This window comes from Ctenocephalides felis, unplaced genomic scaffold (assembly GCF_003426905.1).
Source record: "Ctenocephalides felis isolate EL2017-DRISC unplaced genomic scaffold, ASM342690v1 CF-g0.4_SCAFFOLD_03570, whole genome shotgun sequence".
NCBI lineage: Eukaryota > Metazoa > Arthropoda > Insecta > Siphonaptera > Pulicidae > Ctenocephalides > Ctenocephalides felis.
The window spans coordinates 16141236-16168095 of NW_020539724.1; the positions used below are offsets into that span (position 1 = coordinate 16141236).

Here is a 26860-nt window from a genome sequence, read left to right on the forward strand (position 1 = left end):
ACAAAACAAGTAATTGTGCATGTTCTGCAATTTAATTTAATTGTTATTTTGAACGTATCGCAATATATCCTTAATGGCTTACCCATCTAATATTATTATAATTTTTACCTTAGATTTATCCTTAGATTTTTGTGATGAGTATATACCCTGCGCCTTGCCATCTTTAATAGGTGATGTAGGATTTGAATGCGATATTCGTTTATGGAAGAAATCTGACACAGCCTGAATAATGCTCTTCCTTCTTTCCCTATCTTTCGTCTTAACCTTCCTACCAGAGTCACTTTTTGGTGAATCACATGACATGTTAGGGTCAGATGTGCAAAAACCACTACTTTTCGTGGAAGATTCTATGGACTTATCTTTAGCTGAATCTTGAGAATAATTACTATACACTGTGGAAGTCGAACTAGGTCTATTCATGTCATGGAATGATTTTGTTCTGGGCCTCAAATTCTCAGCAAAATTTTGGTGATCATTTAAAGGCTTGTACGTCGTAATTACGTATTCCGTTTTTCCTGAACTACTGTCAGCGTGCTCGCTACTCTCTGCTTGCTTTTTATTTATTTTCTGCTTCAACATTTGATATTTATCTTCAGGACTTAATCCTAAATCCTCATTACTCTTCATATGAGCTCTTAGCTTTGCCTCTTGTCGCAGCCTTTCCGCTGTTCTCCTAGTCTCATCTTCTCGTTTCAATCTGGGAGGTGCAACTGGTGTACGGAATGAATCTTCAGACAATTTCTTTGTTATGTCTGGCATCGAAAAAGCTTCTGGATTCGTCATAGGCGTATCTGGTAATGACGAGCTTAATACATCTTTGCTAGGAGTTGATTTTAATTTAAAAGAACTATGCATAGATATTGGCCTGAGTGATTTATATTGGGACAACTTCTTGAAGGAAGTTAAAGGCGTGCTGGTTGCTTTTTCATTTAGAACCAGTGAATCAGGTTCTATAGTTGACGGATAAGCGTGTTGTAATCCGCAAAGATGTTTCATTGGAGAATTTAAACTACTAAGCTGGTACAAGGTTGATCCAGTGTTTGAAGGCCTCATTATTGATGAATCTGTTGGTGATTTTTGTAAACTATATAAAGGCGGTTTTTGATTATTTGTTATGGGTTTATCACATGTGTTCTCTTTATCTATTTTATATTTAGCTTCAATATTTTCCAAAGACTTTTTAAATGCCGAATTGACAACTGGTTCAGGTTTTGCCAAGCCACTTCCAGGGCTAAATGATGATCTTGTTCTGCTTCTATTTAAGCGTTTTTCTGCATTAAGCATTTTCTTATTCTGCAGTTTATCCATAACTAAATCATGGATTATATCTTTTTGTTTAACCCTTTCTTTTGTAATTTCTTCTAATTTCCTAGAAGTTGCTGGAGAGTTGAAATTATTATCAATAGAAACAAAAGTTTTATTTTGAGAAAGACTCAAATTTTTGTTATTCAAAAGGGCTGAAACTTTGGATGAACTGTTTGGAACTTCCTCTGCCTCGTTTAAGTTATCTGTCATATTGATATTCGACTTAGATTTTCGTCTAGATTTCCTAATATCGATAGAATCACGCACATTTCCAAAACCAGCAACTCTTTCCTTTAAAGATTTAATATAATCATCATAAGCTTTAGAATTTTCTTCAGTCTTCCAAGTTGGAGCAAATTGTTCATTAGTAGCATTTTTCCTTTCATTGTTATTGTTAGAATTCATTTGTATTTGCTTATTTAATGAAAAATCAATTGAATTATCAGATTTATCTTTTACAATAACATCATTAGTCCAAGTTTTTTCTGGATTTGTAGGAGTTTCCATGGGTGTGCTTACTACGGTAAGTAAATCACTAGTTGTAGTATCAGCTGCAGATTCAGCTAAAACCAAACTATCATCATCGTGATCAAAATCTCTTTCCTGTTCTTTTTCATGCTCAGAGTCATTCAATGATTTTTCTAGTTTTTCATCTATCTTGTTTTCTATTATGGGTTTTTGCACAATAGAAACAAGATTTGGTAATTCCTTCTTACTCGATTCAATATTTATTCGTTTACTATTATTTTCATGAATTTTCTTAATATCATTATCCAAAACACAAGCTCCTTGTTCAATATAATCAATATCCTTCCGCGAATTATCAATTATATCACGGTTGAATGACTGAATAACTCCATTAGTTGCTGTTTGGGTATTGTTTTGCGATAAATCTGATATTTTTGATAAGTCATTGTCAACAAACTGGACATAACCTCTGTTTTGCAATATACCAGAGTTGGCAGACGATGGTACTTTTTCAATACAACTATCTTCAGATCCAGAATCCATAAATTCTATATTATCAATATCTGGATTTTGAAGAATACTTGTAGGCACAACAGCATCCTGGTGCGCAATTTTGTCTCTATCTTTTCCGCAAACGTGAGTAATGCCTAAGTCATCGAAGTCTTCTACTTTGGCAATCAAAGCTGTAGAGTCTTTCCTCCACTTTCCGGCATTCCTTAAAGTTTTAGGTTTCTTGTGTTTTAAAGAATTTAAAAATTCAGGATTTATGCTATATTCTACATCGACTATATTCTCCGACACCGCATCGTCGACTGCCCAATCTGATAGTTCAGTTTCAGTCAAAGCAGCAGTGATTTCATTAGCAGAATCTGAATCACTGTGATAGTCAGAATTTCTTATTGGATCTTTGGTGTAATTTATTGATGTATTTTGGTTATTACTTTCTGTGATGTTAAATCCCTTATAATTATAGGCTGCTGGAGCAGAAGATGTATATTGTGATGTTATTTGGGTTGAAGGTTGAATTGGTTTAATTTCAACTGATTTCTTTTCTTCAACAGTTTCATGTTCATGTAAATTAGTAACATCATCCGGGTCGCCAACATATTTGCCATCTATTATCATAAGACTATCCATTTGCATCAGCTCACCGCCTGTACCAGTAACTTCAATCTGTGGAACAAATTTATTTGCTATGCTTATCATCTCTGGAGAAGGACTTCTGCTAACAAGTTGATTATACTGATTTTCTAAATGTTCTGTGGAACTATCATCAGATGTGCTAGACAAGGAGTCAGTTTCCAGATCTGTACCTGCTTTTTCTTCATCTTTCTTGTTATTCCACGTTATTTCTGGAACAACAATAGAAGTTTCGTGTGCTGGACTCCTGCACCTGCAGTCATTGTCTGAGTTATAGTACTGTTTGTTAATATCAAAATTTGGATTTTCATTCGTGGGTGTAATGTCTCTACTGTTGCTAGTTGGCGATTGATCTAAATTTAAATGCCCTGGTTCTCCATTTTGTTTCTGGTTTCCTGGATCTTTATAATCCTTCAACTCTGGGCCTTTACTCATATTAAGATCTATAATATCAGGCTTATTTATTTTTGGTACACTTTTTAAGTCTATTATATCCAATTTAATATTAGTTTTATCAGAATTTTGATGTTCCAAACTTGAAGTGGGTGGGGTGGTCTTAAAAAATCCAACAGTTTGTGATTGTTGTACGGCGTTTACGAGTTTTTGAGAATTCAAATCTGAAGCAGGATTAAGTAGTTTTTGGTATTCGGATATATTGCTGTGGAAGGATTTAAATTTAGAATCCAAAGCAGATGCCGAACCAGACTTCATAATACCACTTCCCACGCTTTCACCACCAAGAAGATAACGTTTTTTAAGTTCTAAAGATGTTTTCGATGCAATACCACTCGTACTCTGAGTGTGTTTAAGTAAATAATCACCAGGTCTTGGATTAACTAATGGAGTCGCTCGTGAATTTTCTTTACTTGAACTGATTTTGCTTATGATTTCTTTATCAAACTCCACTATAGGCCTTATATCTAATTCAATACCATCTTCTGATTCCTTCTTCGATTTTGCCAACAATAAATTCTCACGTTTGCCATTCATGCGTCGCATTTCAGTTGTCTTAACATGCATTTTTGTGGGTTGATAGAATGAAGAGCCTCTAGTTTTTGTTACATGGGTATCATCAATCAATATCGATGGCACTTCACGGACATTGGTCAGACCATCATGTTCGAATTCACTGTCTGTAGATATTTCAGTGGCTGAATTTTGGATATCGTCGTTGCTGCTGGATGATGATGAAGTATCTTCCGTGGATGCCTGGATAAAATAGATAAATTAAGATAAAAAAGGACGAATATGATATGGTCGTGATGATGCATGCTTTAAAAAAAAACATAGCACAAGTATTCTGCATAATACTAGAAAGCTTAATCTATAATTTAACCAGCCAATATTTTATCAATGGCAATCGCCTCCCAAAAATTTAATACAGATGGATGATATGGATGATGTGATATTAATATAGTTTATTTTGATATTATATATAGATATTTTATATATCATGCACTTTAAGTTTGTTAGATATAAATCCTTGAGCACTTATTTAATATTTTTATTATTTCAATTAGTTGCGACAATACAAATCCACACAAAACAAGCACACATACATGGCCATTTGTAGCAAAATAATTTTGTTAATGAATACATTATTTAATAAGTTGTTTTTTTTGCAGCGAAAAACTGATCAAATTTTGGTTATTTAAAAAATCACACTGCAAATCATGGCCGGCACTAGTTACCTTTAGAATCATGTATCCGATTTATGTGGATTTGCAACGCAGCATATTTAAGAATTGTTTTCTCGTTGAATTTATAATAGTCATATATTATTTAACAGATATTTTTTTAACTTTTATATATAATAACTTTGGGGTTTCACTCGTTAATAAGTATAAAACAAACACTCAAAACTTTATGATAAAATCTTTTATGAATTATCTCTTATCTATTAGAAATTTATGTATAAAAATATTAAAGTTTAAGTAACTAACCCGTAGGGTGGTGTATTAATATTACTAGAAATGTGAACAACATCATATAAAATCTTTAAACTGATTCCCAACTAAGAATTTATAATAACAAACAAAGTTATGAACAGACAACAATTTTTAAATTTTGATTAATAAAAACATGTGTAAACCGCATTTCAAATAAAACTCGCTTAACTGATAATTAAAACCCTATCCTATTGTATTTTATTTTTATATAAATTATTGAATAACGCAGTCACTATTTTTATTATCATTCAAAGCAACAGATTTTTTATTATCTAACGTTTTATGTTTTGCTCCCGATTTACATTTATCGTCTTGAGGCAATTGCAATAAAGATTTAGCACGTTGTGGCCTCTGAGGGGGCACCTGAGGTGCGTCATTTTTCAATTTGTTTTTTACACTTTGCAAAGACCTTTTTAAACGATTTGGCTTAACGGGTATAAAATCATCGGGAGGTACAGAGTTATTTATTTCAGGTGTACTTAAGTATTTAGGATTATCAATCGATGATTTTTTCCGTAAAGGTTTTCTTGGCGCGACAGGTGACATATTTGTGGATTCAGTTGAGTTTAGATTTATTTGGTCTATGCCTAAAGCTACATCATCAGATTTATCAAAATCTTTTTTCGGGGGTATAATTACAGTTTCTACTTTAGAAATATCTGGTAAAATCGCGCTTTTGATTATTGTCGTAGAAGATTTATCATCACTTTTATCCTCATGGGAAAGGAAAGCACCTTCGTCGAAACCATTCATATCTTTCTCGGAAGTAACTAATGGTGGAGTTGAAGATTTGAAATCTTCTTTTGAATTTTGTTTATTTTTTATCGGGATAGGTTTCTTAACTCCAAAATATTTTGATAAATCTACTTCCTTTATACTTTTATTAGACTTTAAGGGTTTTTTCTCTTGCTTTGCAGGAGCATTTTGCGGAAAATATTTAGACAGATTTTTGTTAGTAGTAACTGTTGATACCTTAGGAACAGTAAGATATGATTTTATCACGTCAACTGTATCCTTAAAGTTTTGTGTTTCGATAACTTTAAGAGGATCTGGAGTATCCAAATCAATATTTTCATCTTCAATTATTTTTTCAAAAAGTTCATCATACGTATCTGAAATGCGCTGTTTAGCCAAATCGTTTTCATCGAACAATTCTATATCAGAAACCACAGGTTCCGGTTTTTTACGCAATTTAACATCAGATAAATCAAATTGGGAATTAATATTTGAATTAACATTAACGTTAACAGAAGGTGGATTTTCCTCCGTCTTAACATCATCGTTATTGAATATTTTTTCATCAGAATTAATTAAATCATCAAAATTTAGTTCTCGCGATGCGTTATTCATATCACGTATGCTGCTTTTAGACACGTTTTTATTATTTATTAATATGTCAGGTATGACATTGATTTGAGCTACGGGGTTTGTAAAATTTTCATCACTTTTATTATTTACTACGTCTGTTTCATCACCCAGAAGCGATTGCATATTCGTTGATTGTACCTTGAGAAATGAACAAAAATAATGAGTTGAAACAAACTTGTTGAAATAAAATATTAGTAAATTATTTTATTTGACCTCATATCGTTGATAAATGTGAGTAAATTTTTATTGATGACCTTAATATTACTAGAATAACCATAGTTGAATCGTTTTCAAACCAATTCCAAAGTTATTTATTGTTAAAATATTCTCAAGCAAGTTTAGAATACTAAATGCATAATAATATATGACGTCTATTTCACACTATTAATTCTTTCATTTGGTAAATCAGAATTAGCTCTAAAATATAGTTCATTTTTCTGGTGACTATTAGCCTTACACATATGCATTTAGGCATACAAAAATGATCAATTATTTGATAAACCACTTCCAGTAAGATTATAGTTTAAATTATTTACTTAGTGGTTCCAAAATAAAGCTTATGACAATCCAAATGTCGAAACTATTAATAATATTTCAGTAATGATAAAAGAAAATACCTCTGTATTTGAATAAACATTCTTCGGTGGCTGTTGATTAAGTGGTATTTCCATTCTTCGTAACTCACGAGCTTTGGCATCTTCTTCTCCATCTGTTTGAGTGTCGTTGTCGTCAGAATCTATTAAAAAAGATAATTATAAGATTAATTATTTACATATTAATAATGCCAAGCCAAATAACATTGCTCTTAGTAAAAGCAATAAAATCAACATTAGTAAAAATAACTATTTTCTCCCATAAAATCAACTGCATATATCAGTATGCTATCATATTAAATTAAATTAACTATAAAAATAGATTCTAGTAAGAAGATTCTAGCAAGTTAATGATAGATAGATATAGAAATCCAAGTAATTTAGTGATATTAAATTAGCAGCAGAAGAATATTGATATTTCATACTATAATAAATATTAAGAAATATTTTTAACGTCTGACCTTCATCACTATATTCGTGGTAAAATTCATCACTTGGACTTTCTTCATACAAAGCATCGTCATTATTCCTGTACTTGCGATTGGAAAGCTGCAGAGGGTCCAAGTTGTCGAGAGCTTCTGAGTAATCATCATCAGATTCGGAAGAGTCTGATGATATGTCGGAATCGCTGCAATATAGAATATATTTAGTACAATATATCTGCACATGTTCATTTATAGTATTTAAAGTATCTCATTTTCATAGAGAGATCCAAATAAACAAATACCAAAGATGTAAATGTGCACCATCTTTGCAACTAATGAGTATCAAATTATATCTAATACTCTCTTTTAATGAAGGAATTCAGTTATTTTTTCTTATAAATTGATTTTCACCTTTCGTTTTCGTCACTGGATAAATTTTCAACAGTTGATGCTCCAAAGTTTCGATCGGTCCATTCATCTTCGTCCATTGGACTAAGTGAGTGATCATCTTCGGTTTCTACATGTGGCCTATCTATTTCATATTCGATACGTTCTGGTGTTTGTCCTGAAGTATTTATGATAAATATCAATAGCAAAAAAAATATAATAAAACATGTGAGATAAATATATTACAAACTATAGCTCTATCTAAGTAAGAAGTTTGGAAAGGAAAATACATGAAATAAATAAAAATGGGGAAGGAGAATAGTGGTACTAGGATGAAGAGTAAGGGAATCATTTGTTTGTGGTGGCTCTCACACTATTAGCCTGCCTTCAGGCAGACTACAATTTATTATTATTATACCTCTATCTATAAGATCCAATCCTGGAATGAAGCCTTGAACTTTTTCTGGAGTGTGAGGGTCTTTTCTGACTGGCTGAGCGTCCTAAAAGTAATTAATAGAAGAGGTTAAGGTTAATTTGAGACATTATATTTTAGATTATCATTTACTTACCTTTGGTTTCTTAACAATCTGTTTACCGGGCATGCCAACGTGTTGGACGCAATATACTTTTCCATCTCTATCAAACGAACAGGCGCCCAATCTCAAATGGGTGCCGCAGTGGGTGCATCTCAGGCAGGCCCTGTGGAAGGTTAAACCTTCAGCACACTGCCTCTCCATTAAGTAGACTCGTTTTCCGCAGAAATGGCATAAATCGGAATTCTTCTGACTGGCCAACACTGATGTGATTTTTGTGTTCTGTTATGGAAGAAAAAACTAGAACGTGATGAATGTGAAAAGGGATAAATCATGGTCAATTGATTTGTGTGTGTTTGGAGCAAAATATTTAATATGCTTCTCAAGAATCTTCTAATAATATGAAATATTATGATACATATGATTTTTAGTATTGCAGCAAATAATGTGTGCTAATAAAAGCATAATATCAAGAGCTATAAATTATCAAATTGAAAAATGGACATTAAGGGTATTGGAGTTTTTGATTCTAAAATGTCTTAATTCCAATTCTAATTAATAAAAGAAGAATGTACAAGCATCAAACATGTTAACACGTACTTATGAGCTTCAACATTTTCAGATTAGAAGAAAAGCATAATTAAGACTGTAAAACATAGCATTCTAGATCCTCCCCCCATGAAGTAAAGCCTAACGGCAGTTCCCGTGGGGACAAGAGAAAAGTGGAGCTTCGACATTTAACTGTAGTTGAATAGAATTATGATAAATTGTGATTAATGAAGAATTATGAATCAGTGAATTATGATTTATGAATTATTATAGCATTCTAGATCCTCCCCCCATAAAGTAATGCCTAAATGCGATTCCCGTGGGGGCAAGAGAAAAGTGGAGCTTCGACATTTAACTGTAGTTGAATAAAATTATGATAAATATTACTCCTAATTGTAATTAATAAAGAATTATGAATCAGTGAATTATGATTTATGGATTAATATATATGGAATACTCAATTATCTTATTTACTGATCTATTTTTTTAAAATACTAAATATACTATGCTATGTATAATTGAGTAAAAACATACTAAACTTGGTTTCATTAAATATTTAATTAATGTGATTTAACAATACATAAATGAGCAAATTCTGTAATCTTTGTTAACACCTATTGTTAACAAAATATATATTCATATGTAATTCTAACCTAATAAATTAACTATGTTAGTAGAAATAATGCAAAAAAAAAATATTCGTAATTATATCAAATTATAACCTAATCTTCAGGTATTAATAATTCAATTGATGACCTGACTAAATACGTTTTCTAAAAAGGTTTTCCTATATTTAGTCTTTAATTATCAAACGAATATTCATTTCTAGGTAACAATAATTCTTCAACAATAATAAACAACTATAAATATTTTACCACAACTACAAAAACTAACTTAGTTATGTAGAATGTACTGTATAATCACTAATTCTTAAACTGTAACAGTAATATTAAAATCTATTTAGTTGAAGTAATTATAAAAAATGTAAGTTTTAACAAAACATAAACTTGTTCCTGCTTTGTTTTTGAGATTTTTACGATAAAAATAAAATATCTAATTATCATAAAGCAAGTTATTTAACTTTTTGTCAATACTGTAAATATAATTAAGTATTTACTTAATGTGATCACAATGATCACTTTTTTTTCATATCTTGTATTCAGTGCATGTAATTGTGGTAACTTCTTTGCGAACTATACTACAACTGGCTTCCACACCTTCTTCACTGTCTTTACCTTATCGAAAATGAAATGATGAAAGTGAGATGATGTGATGAATATGGTGATACAAACAATTATAGAATTATTTGGAAATTTCACACACAATAATATTTCTATGAAAATGTCAATTGATATCAGATTTATCTACCTACTGGACAAGAACCCAAGTCACTGGGATAGAGATGCTAAATGTTGGGACATGTAAATAATCTTGCTCGAATTGTTGGAATAGAGGAGTAAATATTTCAAATATAACATTGACAAAAAAAATATATTGTTGAGTGAAATTCCACCATTAGCCAATTTAAATAATCACTTACCGCTGGTGCTGGTTTGTCCACTGTGCGGCTTTGGCTGTCTTCAGTCTTATCTTTGGTAAAATTACCAGCTAAGTTTGCAACTTTTCGAACGTCATGTTTCGTCAAGGCTACAAGTGCTGGTTCTTTCAATTGACGGTCGATTTCCTTCAATTTGTAATCGATTTCCTTGAATTTTCCACCACTTGAGTCCTGCCTTTCCAGTCCCATGCCCTTAGATGCCATCTTGTTCTGTCGCGCTAAAAACTGTAGAAATAAAATATAAATGATAGATTAATGTTAAATAGATAATTGCTGCAAAATCATGCAATGTCTAACTTGAGTGAATTGCAGACTGAAAAATTTGATTGATCAAAGCATTAGCCAGACCAGATCAGAAGTTTTCTGTCAGCTACAGTATTTAGAAGTAACACAGCCCATCAAGATTAAAGTTCCATCCTAACAAATTGTTATTACCAGACATAAAAACCTTGTATGCAGATACATTGAAATTTGTCAAAATCTCAGTAATAATAGATAGATGACAAGAAAGTCAATTTTAGGATAGATGTACTTTAAGTAATAAATATCTGTATTAATTTTCTGATTATTCTTACCTGTTCCCTGCTCCATTTTGGCACTTTCTCACGATTAACCGAAGACACAGGAGCCTTTTTGCTTTCTTCTATTTTCTTTTCAATTTCTTTTATGTTCCAATCAGAACTTTCAATCTTTCCTATGGCTCTCAACAAATCTTTGGGCTTTTTCTCATTAGAGCTGATGAATTTCAATTGCTGTTCATAATTTTTAATTCTGTTAGAAAAATCTTCGTCCAACGGTCCACGAGATCCTGCGGGGAGTCCTATACCTCGTTCGCGGTCCTAGTAGGAAATAAATTTAAGTAACGACTTCGAAATATGAATATAAACTTTGAAATAAAATAAAACTTAAAGTGTAAAACCAAAGCATTAAATTAATGCAAGGCTTTGTTTAAATTACTTGTAACCAAATAACCATATTGGCCAATTTAGTTTTAGAAGTCAATAAGAAGTGCTATCTGATTTATAATTTCACCAAAGTGGACCATAACCATGCACCATTTCATGAAAATTATATCATCAATAACATTCCAGCAAATTAATGAATCTCATCAAGTAAAAAATACAAAAACTAAACCAAGAAATATTTGTATATTACTGGCAAAATTAGTAATTCCTGATTTATAATTTTAATATAATATAAGAACTAAACCTTTATGAAATATGTGTATATTACTGGCAAAATTAGTAATTCCTGATTTAATATTTATAAAAATATATGAACTAAACCTTCATGAAATATTTGTATATTACTAGCCAAATTAATACTTCCTGATTTATAATTTCATAAAAATATTTCTACCATAATATGAAAATTATGTTATCAGTAATTCTCAAGCAATATTTCAGTAATAGCCAATTCTATCTAATCGAGACAAAAAACAGAAGGACTAAACCTTTATAAAATATTTGTATATAACTGCCAAAAGTAGTATACAAATAGAATGAAAATTAAAATTTAAACTACTACCATATCCTTAAAATACATGCAAAAGTATTGTTATTCATAAGCATGCAAAATGTTAAACAAAAATAGCATTAAAATCAAATTAAATTAAATATATCTATGCTATAACTAATATTTAATTAATATAATTTTGTTGTAACAATTTTTGTTATGATACAATCTTTCTGTTTCTGTCTTAATAACTATAACTAAGTTGTAAATATAATAATCAAAACAATTTTTTTTAATCAATGTCAGACATTAAAAACAAATGAAGTTCTTTGAAAATCCAAGAATCTGTGAACTAAGTTGAAAAATTATCTAGTATAATTTTAATCATTTGATTTTCTAATATAATTTAATTTTTTTCCTCAAATAAAATGTAACTTAAATAAAACACTATTCCCAAATTCTTGATTTTTTTTTATTTAACTGCTTAAGAACTAAGCTTTATTCGTTAATTTTTTAATCTGCAAAATAAAACACAAAATAAATAATCATTAGATATTTTAGTAGGTTTCCCACGCTCACAACACTATTAAAATATAACAAATTAATTAAAGCAATCATAGTATCATTAGTAGGAATTATTTCACGGTCATCATCTGCCTCCATGCTGACTCTCAAATTTTAGAAACACCAGACATTATATCAAAACAAAGAACTCTTCAGTCAAATAATAACATACGGGATACAATAATTTTCTTTCCAACTCTTTGACTCTATCTTCAAATTCAGGAGCTGTCTGTCTGTAAAGATAAATTGAGTAGTCTTCGAAAGGTGTATCCGAATTACTTTTATCATTGGCAGCCAACATCTGGATGCTTTTTATGAAATTCTGAGTTTGCAGTTTTCGGTTTGCCCTGCGTTTGCTCATACGTTCTTCTCGATTTGCAGCAATTTCTAGAAGACGTTGCTGTCTTTCCTCCTAATGTTAGTTAATTTATACAAACAAATATATAACATCTAAATTCAAATACAATAGTATTTTATGAATTTGTTTACGACGTTCCATTTTGTATACATATATTCATTTAAACAATTTGTGTCCGATTAATTCTTTCAATGAGTGATTGGAATTTGATCACTTTATATAATATAATATAATTCTATTATAATTATAATTTGTAATCAATCACTCAATTTTAGTTCTAATTAGAATCACAATGCATTTCAATAGGGATGAAAACAATGAGACAATTATAAAATTAAATTGTTGCTGATTAGAATGCAAAATATGTATGCAATAATTTCTTCATATTACATCCTCATTATTAATTACTTTATTTAATATATAATAAACATTTAAGAAATTTTAAAGAAATAAGTTAATCATAATGAATAAGCAGTTAATAATTAATACAATCATTAAATAATATAAAACTCTACAAACTTGATCTTCAAAGATCCTTGCATCTTGATTACTGAATTTTGAAAGTCAAATTCATTCAAAATTGTCGTCACAAGCAGCTTAATATAATTTCAAATACCATATTTTTTTAAATAAATAATTAGGTTAGTAAGAAACATATTAATTACTATCTACTTCTACAAAACCATTTATCCAATGTGATAGCCTCCAAGTGACCCAACATAAACTCTACATAAAAACATCAAAAAGAAATCATGCAGATGTTAAATACATATATTTACAAAATTATGGCAAAATACAGATTTATAAAAATTCTACAAGATACATATACATTAATAAAAAAATTAAAAATATATCTAAATTATTTAATGAATAAAATAAAAATACATGCACTTAGATTTCGAATTAGTCTAATTTCTATAAATGTAATCAACTTAAAAGAAAATCGAACGCAGCTCCAATTGTACCATAGAAATATTTGCAAGCCATTTGAACGTATGATAATTCTTCAGCACGTGGTTTAATAAATTTGTAATAGAACAACGCAATCATGCAATAAAATATACAGAAAAAAATCAAATGAAAGACAAATCGCAAACCCTGAAACAATAAAGGATACACATCAAATATTAACACCTTTTTTAACGTAAAAGGTCTTTAAAATATTTGTATATGATCATATTATATTGTCATTTTTAAAAATTTATCAAATTGTTCTAAAAATTGATAAAAAAAGTACCGTATGTTAGTCACAAATTCAAATTTAAGTATTATAAAATAAGTTTGTAGAAAAGTATTTTGTGATTTGGCAAATTCTGGAAAATCAAGTTAATTACTTATCAAGTATAATTACTTCTTGACTTATTTTCACCATTTTAATATTTCACCATAATTTCATTCCATGTTTTGCAACTTTCTACTTCTCTTCTTACACAAAATTTTAACTGATACAAAATCAACCGTGCAAAACAATCTTTTTTAGCATTAAAATAAAAATAAATTGTTGTAATAAATCATATGACTCTGTACTAAATAGTGCATCAAATAAAAAAAGCATGCAACACTTACCACTGAAAAACCACCAAAACGATCACTACGCCTTTTCCTGGGCCGTTTTAAAACATCTATCCTGGCTTTATCTCCAATTGAGGTTCCTATTGTAAAGTAAGTCATTTAATTAGCAATGTGAATTAATTAATTAAAATTGAATTTTGTAATCGAATTTAAATTTCATGTTTTGAATTAAAATTTTGTTTTAAAAACAAAGAAAATGAGTCAATCGTAGAACCAGTCGAGGAACACTAAGTTCTCTAAGTTAAGTTTTTAGCTTTAGCAATTTAGAAATAAGTGAAATAACTATCGAATAAATTAGAAAAAAACTACCCGAGGCTAAGATGAAATATATAAATAAAAAAGTTTTATAAAATAAAAATAAATCTATTACAAAAACCATTTTAGTATTTTAGCACACAAAAAGCAATTTATTGTTACGAAACTTAATGAAACTAGTGGGGTGCATGGCATCGTGCCTTAAGGCAAATTGCTGGAACTTCCCGTACCGTAAATAAAAATCTTGGTATAAAAACCCAAAAAAAAAATACCCAAAATGTGTACACATTATTAAAATCTATATAAAATATCTGATAATTTGATGTGCGTATGTCCAATAAACATTTTTGACCAAATGATATATTTTAAACTTATTTTTATTGAGAGTCCATAACCGCTGGACCTGCCTTCCTAAAAATTGAATCAGTTCTTCATCTTGCCAACACAAGTAGAATGTTTTAATTATTAAAATCGGACGCTTTATTCTCTTAAACGGCTAGACCTGCCTTCGCCAAGAACTAATTAGCACGATTCCTTATCAATACAAATCAATATAATCGAATCGAGTTATTCAAATCGGTTGATCGGTGTTCCCGAAATCGTCGACGAAAATTTGTATCTGCACACACATATACAATACATCCATTTTTTCTTAGGTATGCCAAAATAATCAGAAATCTTTGAAACGAAAAGATATATAAAAATTTTCATTTTTGATTTTTTTGGGATTACTATAACTTACTCTATGGGAAATTAAAAAATTATGGCTTTTTTTTATTATGCTTGATAACTATTTATACTCATATGATACATTTCTAAATAAAACGAGTTTCCAACTTATTAAAAATAAGATGACCCATGAATAATCATCAGATATTACCTTCATTGGATGCTCTTGATCGGCGCTTATGAGTTTGAGAAGATAATGCTGGCGTTCCATTGTCTACCTTTTTTTCAGCTCCAAATTTTGCAATTCTAGAGAATGCTGCTGTTGGATTGACGTCAGCCCTTTTCTCAGGCATTTCCTAAGAAATTTATAAAAATATATTAAAAAAAAATTCTACATATTTATAAATTATATAACGTTACATTTGAGGAGCATTCGGAAATAATCATAATGTCAATAATACAGGTACAAACAGAGAGTACAGTTCAATTCTTTATAAATTTGGAAATATTTTACTTGTGATTAGATAAAACGAAAAATAAAACGATCGTCATTGCAATGATTTGGAAAAAATAAATAAAACTGACATTTACGCCTTCTAGGATTTTCACTTTTGGCGATCTAGAAATCTCATCCAATGCTGTTCTGAAGGAAACATTATCATCTTCTGTTTCAATAGATGCAGTATGTTGACGCATTTGAAAAAATGGTTTTGGAATAGATATTTCATTGTCTTCACTGTCGGAAGAAACCTCTCTCCTCTTAGGGGCTGATTGAAACTTTTTCCCAGTAATTATCTCGGTCGGTTTAGCTACATTCTTTTTAACCATCCTGCTTACTATTTTTTCCCTGGACTTTCGGGAACACATGTTGGTATTGAAACGATTGAAGAAGTTTATACGCTTCTGCACATTGATATTGATGTTATACATAGAAGGTTTCGAACTAACCGATGGTAATGGAGTATATCGGGGAGAACTATATAAACATCTATGAATATTACTGGAAGATGCAATTTCGCGTAATGATACTTTTGAATTACGACGCACAGGAGATAAAAGTACACTTTTTTGAGAACTAGAATCGTTATGTCCTTCTACTGGTATGTTGGATTGAGAATCTACTTTTTTAACCAAAATTTCTTCGTCAGTGTTTCTTTGTCCCTCAAAATTTGTATTCGAAGAATTAAATAAAAGATTATCATTATCATCAATTTTCAAATATTTCTTCTGATCAATGCTTTGTCCAGGGTTTTGTGTAACACATTTATCAGAAACCTTCTTGGAAACACAAGCACCAACCGCAACAGATTGTGATAAAAACATATTATAAGACTCTGGTGTATCAACATTTGAAATTTGTCTGGTATTACCATGTTCAAAATTATTAGTATCGACGTAATTTAAAGACGACCCTACTTTAATACCGTGCAGAGCCGAAATTTTTGAAGCGGTGTTGGAAAATGTTAAGTGCGGAGTGGTGATTCCTTGTGAACTTTTTTCGGAATTTGGGACATTTGGAGATTCTGCCTGCACGGAAGCATTTTGATAATCGATCTTTTGTGAAACTGAAGATTGTTCACTGGTAGTATGCGATATTTGTTCGGGAATAGCATGTTTAGTAGAAGTCTTGCAAGCATCATCCTTTGGTATACGTTTTCGAGGAATTGGTTGGCGAATAGTTTCTATATTCTCTGGAACTTCCTTACAAGAATCTAATCGTTTTTTGGTTTGCGTGAAGGTAGTAGACTTGAAAGTAACACGTTTTCTTAACGATGATTTTCGTGATGGAACATGTTCCAAGTCATCTATGTTCTCTTGATGCAAAGATGATCGTTTAAAAGCCGAAGCATGAGCATTTGAGTTCTTAGGAAAGGAAACTGGAGCTGGGATCAAGTCGGAGGGGGGCTGGGAATATAAAAGTGGTTTCGATTATTCTTTGCATTCACACATACATAACATGAATATATTTATTTCACAATATATGATTAGTTGATAATAGGCAATTAAACTTAAATTATCACATTTAGGTTTTAGAAAAAAGTTTAGAATGTTAGAATATGAGTTATATGTTTCCGTTATATATAGTGCTCAAACATAGAAGAAACTGTGACGTCATTGCTGAGCGAACATTGCAGACAATCGCAAACTCTCTCTCGATTGAATGTGTTTTATTTTAACAATATAATGGCAATTGTGATGGCTGATAATTTTGTAAGACACACAAAGTTTTTGCCGTTTTATTTTTATCTAATATTCAAAGATGGATCCATGGATTTTTAAACAAAGTTTTTGCTCTTTTATCAACTTCCCGTAGGACAAGTTATAGAAATCGCAAAAAAATCGAAAATGAAATTTTTTATATAACTTTACGTTTCAGAGGTTTCTGAACATTTTGGCATACATTAGAAAAAATGAATGTATGTGTGAGTGTGCGGATACAAAAATTAATTTACACAAATCAACCAATTTGAATTATTCAAAAAACATTCGATTCGTATTTATAAGGGGACGTGCAGATTAGTTTTTGGCAAAGGCTAGCCGTTCCAAAGATATAGGGCAAAAAGTGCCAAAAACGGTATTTCAAATAACATTTTACTTGTGTTGACAAGATAAAGAATAGCGGGAAGGCAGGTCTAGCGTTTATGGACTCTCAATAAAAATAAGTTAAAATAATGCCTTTTGGCGGTCAAAAATGATCATTAGACATATGCACATCAAATTATCAAATATTTTATAGAGATTTTCATAATGTGTACACATTTCGTGTAATTTTTTTTTAGGGTTCCGTGCCAAGATTTTTATTTACGGTGCGGGAAGTTCCAGCAATTTGTCTTAAGGGACGATGCCATGCACCCCACTAGTTTTTATCAAATATTTAAAGATAGCCATCCACAAAGTCACAGTCCCTTCTATGCTTGAGCACTTATTTTGCACTCGATTAGCATGTAGTATAAGGTCTAGAGTTATTTTTCTAATTATAAAAATAAATTTTTAATAAAAAATAATAGTTAATATTAATTATATATAGTTAATAGTATTTATATATTATCCATACCAGTTTGGGATGTTTTATGTGTGGTATTTCTCCTCTAAACGTGTAGTAAATTTGTGTGATGTAATTCACTAAATCCGCTTCATCGGGATTATCGCCTTTTGCGTAAAGGGTACTTGGTATACCTAAAAAATAATTAGTATAAGCTGCTTACATATTTATTTAAAACTATGTTTTTTTAAATTCGATAATAATGTCTAAACCAGGGCTTCTTGAACTATGGGTCGCGAGAGATTTTGATGTTAAGTATTTATATCATTTTATAACATCACGTCTTGATTTTTGTATGTTCTCAACGAATTCATAAACTATATATTTTCATATATGATTATGTATATGCATATTGTTACCAAATAAATAAATCATTTTAAAAAAATATTATTTTTTTGTGTGGGGTCGCCAAGAAACTCGCAAACATAAACGGGGTTGCAAAGGACAACAGTTTGAGAAACCCTGGTCTAAACATATAAGATATGTTTGTTAAAAATATAGTTTGTATCTCATATTTCAGGTACATGCGATGTACCAGTAAGAATAGAAATAGTAATTATTCTAAAAATACACTAATATGGTGTTTAAATTATCAAATAAATGTCAAATCTAACTGAGATAATTATTGTTTCCGTATTAGAAAAATTTCATATAAATTCGTATTAACCAAAGTATCTTACTAAATAAACATTTCAGAACAAATTGTAAGAAAATTGTAAAATTTAGCCAAAATAATGAACATGTCTTAATAAAAAAAATCGTATAATTTTGTATTAACCAAAATAGTTTACTAAATATTAAACACATCAGATTGAATTTTATTTATAAGTTATTGCATAACTTGCAAATAATATCAGATTTCAATCAAAATATTAACTAATAAGACTTTTCCTCTTTTCCTACCTAATTCTTGCTCCATTATTTTGATAGCATGTCGATTATTTTCCGTGCAAGTTTTTGCCAACCGTTCTGTATAATTGATTAGATCAGGACGATATCGATGTAAAACTGCACATAAAACTAAACCATTGTCTAATAATTGTAATATATTGTCTATCTGCAAAAAATAACATATTCCAGTTAATTTATGTATCAACAAAATTAAAGACCAGCGGAATACAAATTTTACCTGCAAGTCGTAAGGGGCTATTTGGAAGTTAATCCAGTGAAGAAGGGTCTCAGGTAATACTTTGTTATCTGAAATATAATAATTTTAAATATCTAGGAAGGTAAGAAAACCTCAAGGTCGGTATAGAATGTAAAGATTTTGAAACATCTTAAAGCCCGAATCACACGAGGCTTGTTTTGTTGCTTTATGGCTCTGCTTGCCAGGTAGCTGGCGGTCGAGAGTCCAAAATGACGTCATAGCGATCTCGCTTTCTTGCCAGCATGCTGGATTTTGACATTAGAACGTGTGCTATTTTTCGAGATGGATTTGCCCGTCCCGACCAATCGGGAAGCAGTATTTTGTCACATGGTTCATCATGTGACGGCACTGCTGTCAAACTTGAAGAAAGAGTACGACATATTTTGGAAATAGTTATGAAATCAATGTCAATTGATCGGCCTCGGACAAAAACATATAGTTTTTAAAATATTATTTAATTTAGATAATTTAGATAATTTAAAATAATATAAACGTAAATGATAAATGATATCCAAAAACATTTTCTATTTTATTTAAGTATAAATATTTTTTTATATTTTTTTATATATAGAAGCATTTTGATTTTAATTTATTTTAATTATTTCATTTATTGGAGAAATATTATTGAATATTATATTTCTAAAATTCACAAAAAAATATTTAAAATTAATTAATATTTAAAATTAAAATATATATTTATAAAGTTTACTAAAACAATAATTAAATTTTTACAATATTATTTATTATTTGTATTGATTTTATTTATTTTTACTAATAATGTTTCAATACATAATTTTAATTCAGATTTATGAAAATTTAAATAAATTATATAACTTTCCAATTTTTTTTTAAATTATTATATTAATTATCTCTTTTCTATATTAATTTTATTGAATTGTTCTTATTAAAATTAATGTTATTTTCTATGACCCGTGTTAAATAGAAAAAGTAAACTAAAAGTATTGTTGTTAATTGTAACTAAACTAAAAGTATTGTTTATACGAAAAATTGTATTGAACTAAAAGTATTGTTGAATTTCGAGGTTATGTCGCACGGCACCTATTAACCACCGCTTAAAATCTAGTTCAAAAAGCCTCGTGTGATGCGTACGGCTAGAAAAATATCATGATTTACAGCGCCGTCATCGGCAAAAAAATCAAGCGGGAAATCCAGCGTCAGAAAACAAGCCTCGTGTGATTCGGGCTTAAGTTTATTTGCATTTGAAAAACCTTATGTGCCATAAAATTGCGTCGAATATATTCATGACCAGGTACATTTTGCACAAGTACACAAAAAGACAGTATAAAAAATAATACGTAGATGCAACACATGGAATATATTATTTTATTACCTCTTCTCCTTCGTTTTCTGGGCATGTCAGATATATCTGGTACAATAGGTGAGGATTTTACTTCTAAAATTGACGGATCATCCGTGGTAACAAGAGATTTCACCTGCAAAACAAATTTAATATGTGCATTATTGAAGTAAAACTTCTTTAGGCGCGACAAAGAAGTAAATCCGCACAAATGCAACGGAAATTGCGTTACGCCCGAACTGTACGTCATTCGCTCTCGATGAAATTATTTCTATAAGGGTCGATTGTGATTAGTCGTCGTGTATGTGAATAAAGATCTGTCGTTGTATGCGTACCAGCATCAACGTTGTATGCGTACCTATATTAAGGAAATCGGCAAGATAAATAACCATTTTAAAGTTACATCGTAGTACAAATCTTGATTTAATGAAAAATGCCTGAATCGGAAGAATATTTTACCCTGTTTCTTGAAAATAATTTAACAAATTAAACATTTGTGCCGTGTACTAAATGTAAGTATATATATTATAAATTATTTCTATATTATTCGTAGTTTCTATAAATCTTTGAAGTTATTAAAATGGCAAATAATTTTTAGGAGAGACAGATATTACAGCTGTTCGAAGAATGAGATCATGTCGCGAGTGAAAAAGTAAAAAAAATACAAGCAGTCAATGAATGTATGTTAATTTTAATTACATGAAGTTCATCAAACATAATCACATGACGAGTAAAATTGAGAAAACAACATTTGTTTAGGCGTTGTTTAGCATAATCCACTGTGTGAACGATTATTATAGAAAATATGAATCTGCAATTACTTCATTTCTCTAATGAAGGTTCATTTCTAAATGCTAATTACAATGGCAAACCGATTATGTCATATTCGAAGTTTGACTTTAATTACATTATTGTTTTTTAATATTAAACATATTTTTAATGCTATTATAAATATATAATTTATAATTTATTATTATATAAATGTGTATAATGGTTGACACTAATAATTGTGTGCATCACGAGTGTTACCATATTACTAATAAACATTATTCAAAATTGTTATATAATGTATTTATCTTTACTTTAATGCCATCATGTACAGTAGCAAATAAGTTTCACTTCAATCGCGTGTGAACCTTACGCGCACTCTTTTTTTAGTCAAGGAATTATCGAATACAAGTTTTATGCATTTACCTGGTGTGATAAAACCGAAGATTTATTTAAGTTTTGGTATCTGGTACTAGGATCTAACGTATAACTAGAGCAGTCCCGCTGCAAATTTTCAGGAGTTGAGTGACCTAAAATAAATATTGTCAGTGTTATTTTATATTAACATGAATCGTAACAAAAAATCGGAAAATACCTAAAAGCCTATATACACTTTCTCTCTCAGCAACTACGTCTAATGGATTTTGGCCTGCTCCCCATCGTTTTATTGCCCAACAGGCGTCCAAAGCTGATAAGAAGCCGCGAGCACAACCTGAACCAGTTGGCCAAAACGGCTGCAATAGAAACAGACACATTTTAGACATTTCAGAATTTAAAAACGATTATAAAACTGTACAATATTATATTAAAATATATGCGATAAACATAGGAAACATATAAAATTAATTTTTTTAATTATTTTTTCAATGCCTAATATTATTTATATATTTTGCAAAATTTAAAATGTTTGCATTTTTATTTTGAGAGCCATTTTATTTTAATCATAAACTTCGGTATACGTTAAAAAAAATCAAAAGCCACCATATAAATACTTATTTCAAGAAAAAAAAACAACTATCAACGTTACTAACTAAATAAAATAGCCTATACATAATTGGTTTATGAAATTTAATGTAAATCTGAATCTTGAATAGAAATGTACTTAATATATAAAAATTCATAATTATTACTTAAAGGTTTAAAAAAATCAGTAACTAGAGGTGTATGGCATCGTGCCTTAAGGCAAATTGCTGAAAACTCCGTACCTTAATGAAATATTCGATGAATATAAAATGTTTTCAAATAGATTATTATAAATAATGTAACTTCCATTATTCTTATTTTATAAAAAAAAAATAAACAAAACTTAATCAATCGGATTTAAAATGAAGAACATAGTCTAATATTTCTAAGTATTATGTAAACTGAATTGCAAAGTTTAAATTATTTATTTGAAGTATATAAGTGATGTTTAGAACTTTACCTAGAATTAGAATTAAAATCCGAATTATTTTTTGGAAACATTCAAATCGGATGCTTAGTTATCTCAAAAACTGCTATTATTTGCGCATTTAGCTTTGCCAAAATCTAATAACCACTTTTCCCCATCATTACGAATCAATTTTTTTTTGGATCCTTCAAATCAGTTGATCCGTTCTTTTAAAAACGGACATTTTTGGCACTTTTTGCTCCATATATCCGAAGCCGCTGGACCAGTTTTCGTCAAAAACTAATCAGCACGTCTCCTCATCGATAGGAATCGAATGTTTTTTGAACCATTAAAATCGGTTAATCCGTACAACCTAAATCGTCGACGAAAAATTGTCTCGACACACACACAGCAACACACAGCAACACACAGACACACACACATACACAGATACACATACATCCAATTTTCTGAGGTATGCCAAAATGTTCAGAAACCTTCAAAACGTGAAGATATGCAAACATTTTCATTTTCGATTTTTGGCCCATTACTATAACCACCTTACAGGGAGTTAATATATAATCTGAGTAACAAATGTACAATTTATAATATTTTATAAATATTACTCAAAGGTTTAAAAAAACAGTAAAAATGTAAAAGAGTAGATTGAAAATAAAATACGATATTAAGATATAAGAAATAAGATATAAAATTATTTAATTAAGATAAAATAACATAAAATGCAGGAACCAAAAATAAAGTTGTTAGATGAAATGAGGTTTCTAAAAGAAAAATAGCCTTGTTTCGCCTAACTGCATCAACTACCTGCCAATAAAAGTCCCATCAACATCTATCCAACCGTTTCAGAAATTAGTCCAAACAAAAGGATAGAAAGGCAAAAATTAAAAAAAAAGTTTATGTGGTACATGTACCAAATAATTGCATTACTATTCCAATATTGCACCCTAATTTTATTCATTTAAAAAACGTATAGAATTAGAATATAAAAATAACATCTACCTCAAGTAAACTGTCTCCGACCAGGCACATCAGCAACCGATGGCCATTTCTATGCAGAACTCTGCTCGCATTCTCGGCCGCGTACATAGAAGTAAAATCAAACATAGCTACGTCAGGTTTCCCTAAAAAAAATATAAAAAATATACTCATAGTACAAATTGAAATCAAGATAATAAAAAAACATATTTGGGCTTTATTACCATAATGATTGACGGCAAATTCCATTCCAGGCATTTGATACTCGGTGGAAAATTCTGCTGCTTCTCTTGCGTACATCATGAGAGCATCACGATCCACATTTTCCAGCGCCAGAAGTCTTGCCGTATCTGCATAATCCTGTAATAATAAATAATATTACTTGAATTACTAATTACAATAATAAATAAAATTAGAAATATATTATTATTATACCTGAATAATAACGCCTTTGTCCAAAAGACTATGCTTCTTCGCCGTCATCACGAAGTAATGAGTATCATCCTTGTAGTATACTATATTCTCTAAATCAATTCCCGTCTCCGCATATAAATCTTTGAAGAATTTTTGGTTGAATATAAATGCAACTCCACTTATTTCCTCTACCTACAAATGAAGAAATTGCATACGAATAAATAAACGATGTAGATCAGGTCTTCTTAAGCTATGGGTAATTAATTAAATTATTAAATAAATTATTTAAAAATATTATTTTTTTTTTATATCTGTGAGATCGTCAAGAAATTGGCAGTCTTAACGGAGTCGTCAAGAAACGAAAGAATATAATATTCGATTTTCATTTAAGTTAGATGACATTTGCTTTCCATTTACGCCACATGTGCAATTTAACTAGATAATATGTTTCATTTTATATGAAAACCGTAACAGGCACGAAGCTTAAGAATATATCCGTGCACAAAATATCCGAGCAAAGTCTAATTCAATCGAGCAATAGCGTAATCGTTTTCAATGTTTGGACAATAAATATATATTACATTCAATTCAGCATAATATGCACTCATAGTATAATAATTTTCGATTTTAGTCTTGTTGGATAATGGACTATCTTTCTGAAACCATCGAATCAAAAGTAATAAGATATAGACCAAGACTGTAGTACCAGAAAAACTGCACATAATATTGAGTTGAATTATTGTAATTAATTATTATTAACCAGAGATATTTATTTTTGAGAAGTATTCAGACTAATGTAAACAAATTGCATTGATTGATTTTTCATTCTAGAAAGATTATATTTGTTTTAGCATCTATAAACCTCAATGAAAATGGAATAAATCTGTAAATCTATGAAGCTCCTTTAGAATCAATACCATAGAAATTTTCATTTATCATATTTCAGTATAGAAGAGAAAATGCAGGGAAACTGAAAGACGAAGCACAGAACCATGAAGCATGGATGCAGAAGATTTAGGAAAGAAAATGAATAAAAAAAAGTGATAAATGGTGAGAAAATTGTAATGGGAATAATAATCAAGAGAGGACAAGAGAATCATTGATTTGTGGTACTCTCAAACCAAGAACCTGCCTTCTTGTTATTATTATATATCACTATACATTCAATTCCTATTTGTTTGATAAAACATGTTTCCTTGTCCTACAGTTATCATTACAGTAAGCTTACTGATAAAAACTAACCAAAATTATTAAAAAAGAAAAGGGTTCATTTCCTACCTTTGCTTCAGCTTCAGAGCGTTTGTTAATAAAATTCGCAGTGATGGCTATGGCTAATTTTCCACGAAATTCTTTTCTTTTAAATCCTTCTAATGTATTTCGTTTACCATCTGCACCCAGTAACACGTCAAATTCATATTGCGAAACTGGATGCTCAGCTGGTGTAGTTCGGCAACGCCAACCCATCCCTTGAAAAAACGTGTTTAATATAAATCAACTCACAATTTAATATACCAAGGATGAGAAATGACATATGACTCTATTTCCCTTACCATCAGAGGGTTCCACAAGATGCTCAAATGCTACACCTTCATGAATTTCCACTCCCAGCAACAAAGCTACTTTGAGGAGAATAATTTGCAGCTGCCTAATACTGATGTGGTCAATAGCACCAGCACAAAATTTTCCAAAGAATTTCTTTGCACCGAGAGCTCGTAGATCATGAATCACAAAAGGCCACAAATGAAGCACATTGTTCCTGGACATTCGATCTCGCTTTTCGACCACGACCTGAGGAAGTAGAATTATCATATATAAATAGACACATGATACAATCAGGGAATTAAATTATAATTTGTTAGATTATATGGTTATGATGGAGTTGTTATTTATCACAGTTATTATTAGTGGAAGATGGAGTAATGGAATTAGGAGCAAGTACGATTTAATTCTGATTATCAAGGATCTAGTAAGGTTTACACATAAAATAACATTATTTTGATTTTTATTATGCAGGTCAAATATAGAAGCTCCTCCATCATTACAATTTATGAACTGATATTAGGATTTGTACTATTTAATTATGATATTTTACCATTGTTCAACCGAAACTGTAGCAATGCATTCCTTAGATGATTCGTTCACGTGACAACGAGAGAAGAGTATGCTCTTCTTTTACGAATTACTTCTATAAGATGTGCCTTATAGAAGTAATTCGTTTGGAATTACAACGAATTGTTTCTATTATTAGTTATCATTGATTAGAAAATTTACTTACCACTTTGGCACCCAAAAGTTGAGCTTCGATCGCCGCTCTAAGACCGCAAGGTCCTGCACCAATAATCAGCACCCTGGTGTGAGGTGTCGCTTCACCTCTCTGGTAGCATTTGTGTGCAGCACGAGCATCAAATTTTTTAAACAGAGCTTGAGCTTTCCAAGATTTAGAGAGTTTTGCCTATAATAGAAATTTAACTCTTGTAAATATAACAAGGATGTATAAATTGAATTACTCGAACTATATTGTTGAGTAGCCTTCTGACATTCGATTTTTTTTTCAATAGCGATCAGAATACAGGACAATTCTATGAGCAATTTGACTTATGTCATTCACTCACACACATACACACACACTTTCAAACACACATATAAATTAATGTGAT

General features: G+C 30.3%; 1 protein-coding gene across 1 annotated transcript in view; it reads right to left on the reverse strand.

The window, feature by feature from the left end:
• The window catches only part of LOC113383459 (F-actin-monooxygenase Mical-like), an 85431-nt gene that overhangs the window by 3593 nt on the left and 54978 nt on the right, over positions 1-26860 (reverse strand). The window contains 23 exon segments of the mRNA XM_026621723.1: positions 109-4127; positions 5165-6368; positions 6848-6966; positions 7285-7451; positions 7660-7813; positions 8054-8450; positions 10258-10500; positions 10851-11114; positions 12467-12706; positions 14219-14304; positions 15360-15504; positions 18204-18325; positions 19095-19248; positions 19321-19388; positions 20690-20792; positions 21851-21954; positions 22020-22158; positions 23814-23935; positions 24014-24149; positions 24225-24395; positions 25482-25669; positions 25754-25991; positions 26479-26655. Coding sequence (XP_026477508.1) covers positions 109-4127; positions 5165-6368; positions 6848-6966; positions 7285-7451; positions 7660-7813; positions 8054-8450; positions 10258-10500; positions 10851-11114; positions 12467-12706; positions 14219-14304; positions 15360-15504; positions 18204-18325; positions 19095-19248; positions 19321-19388; positions 20690-20792; positions 21851-21954; positions 22020-22158; positions 23814-23935; positions 24014-24149; positions 24225-24395; positions 25482-25669; positions 25754-25991; positions 26479-26655 — 8760 coding nt within the window.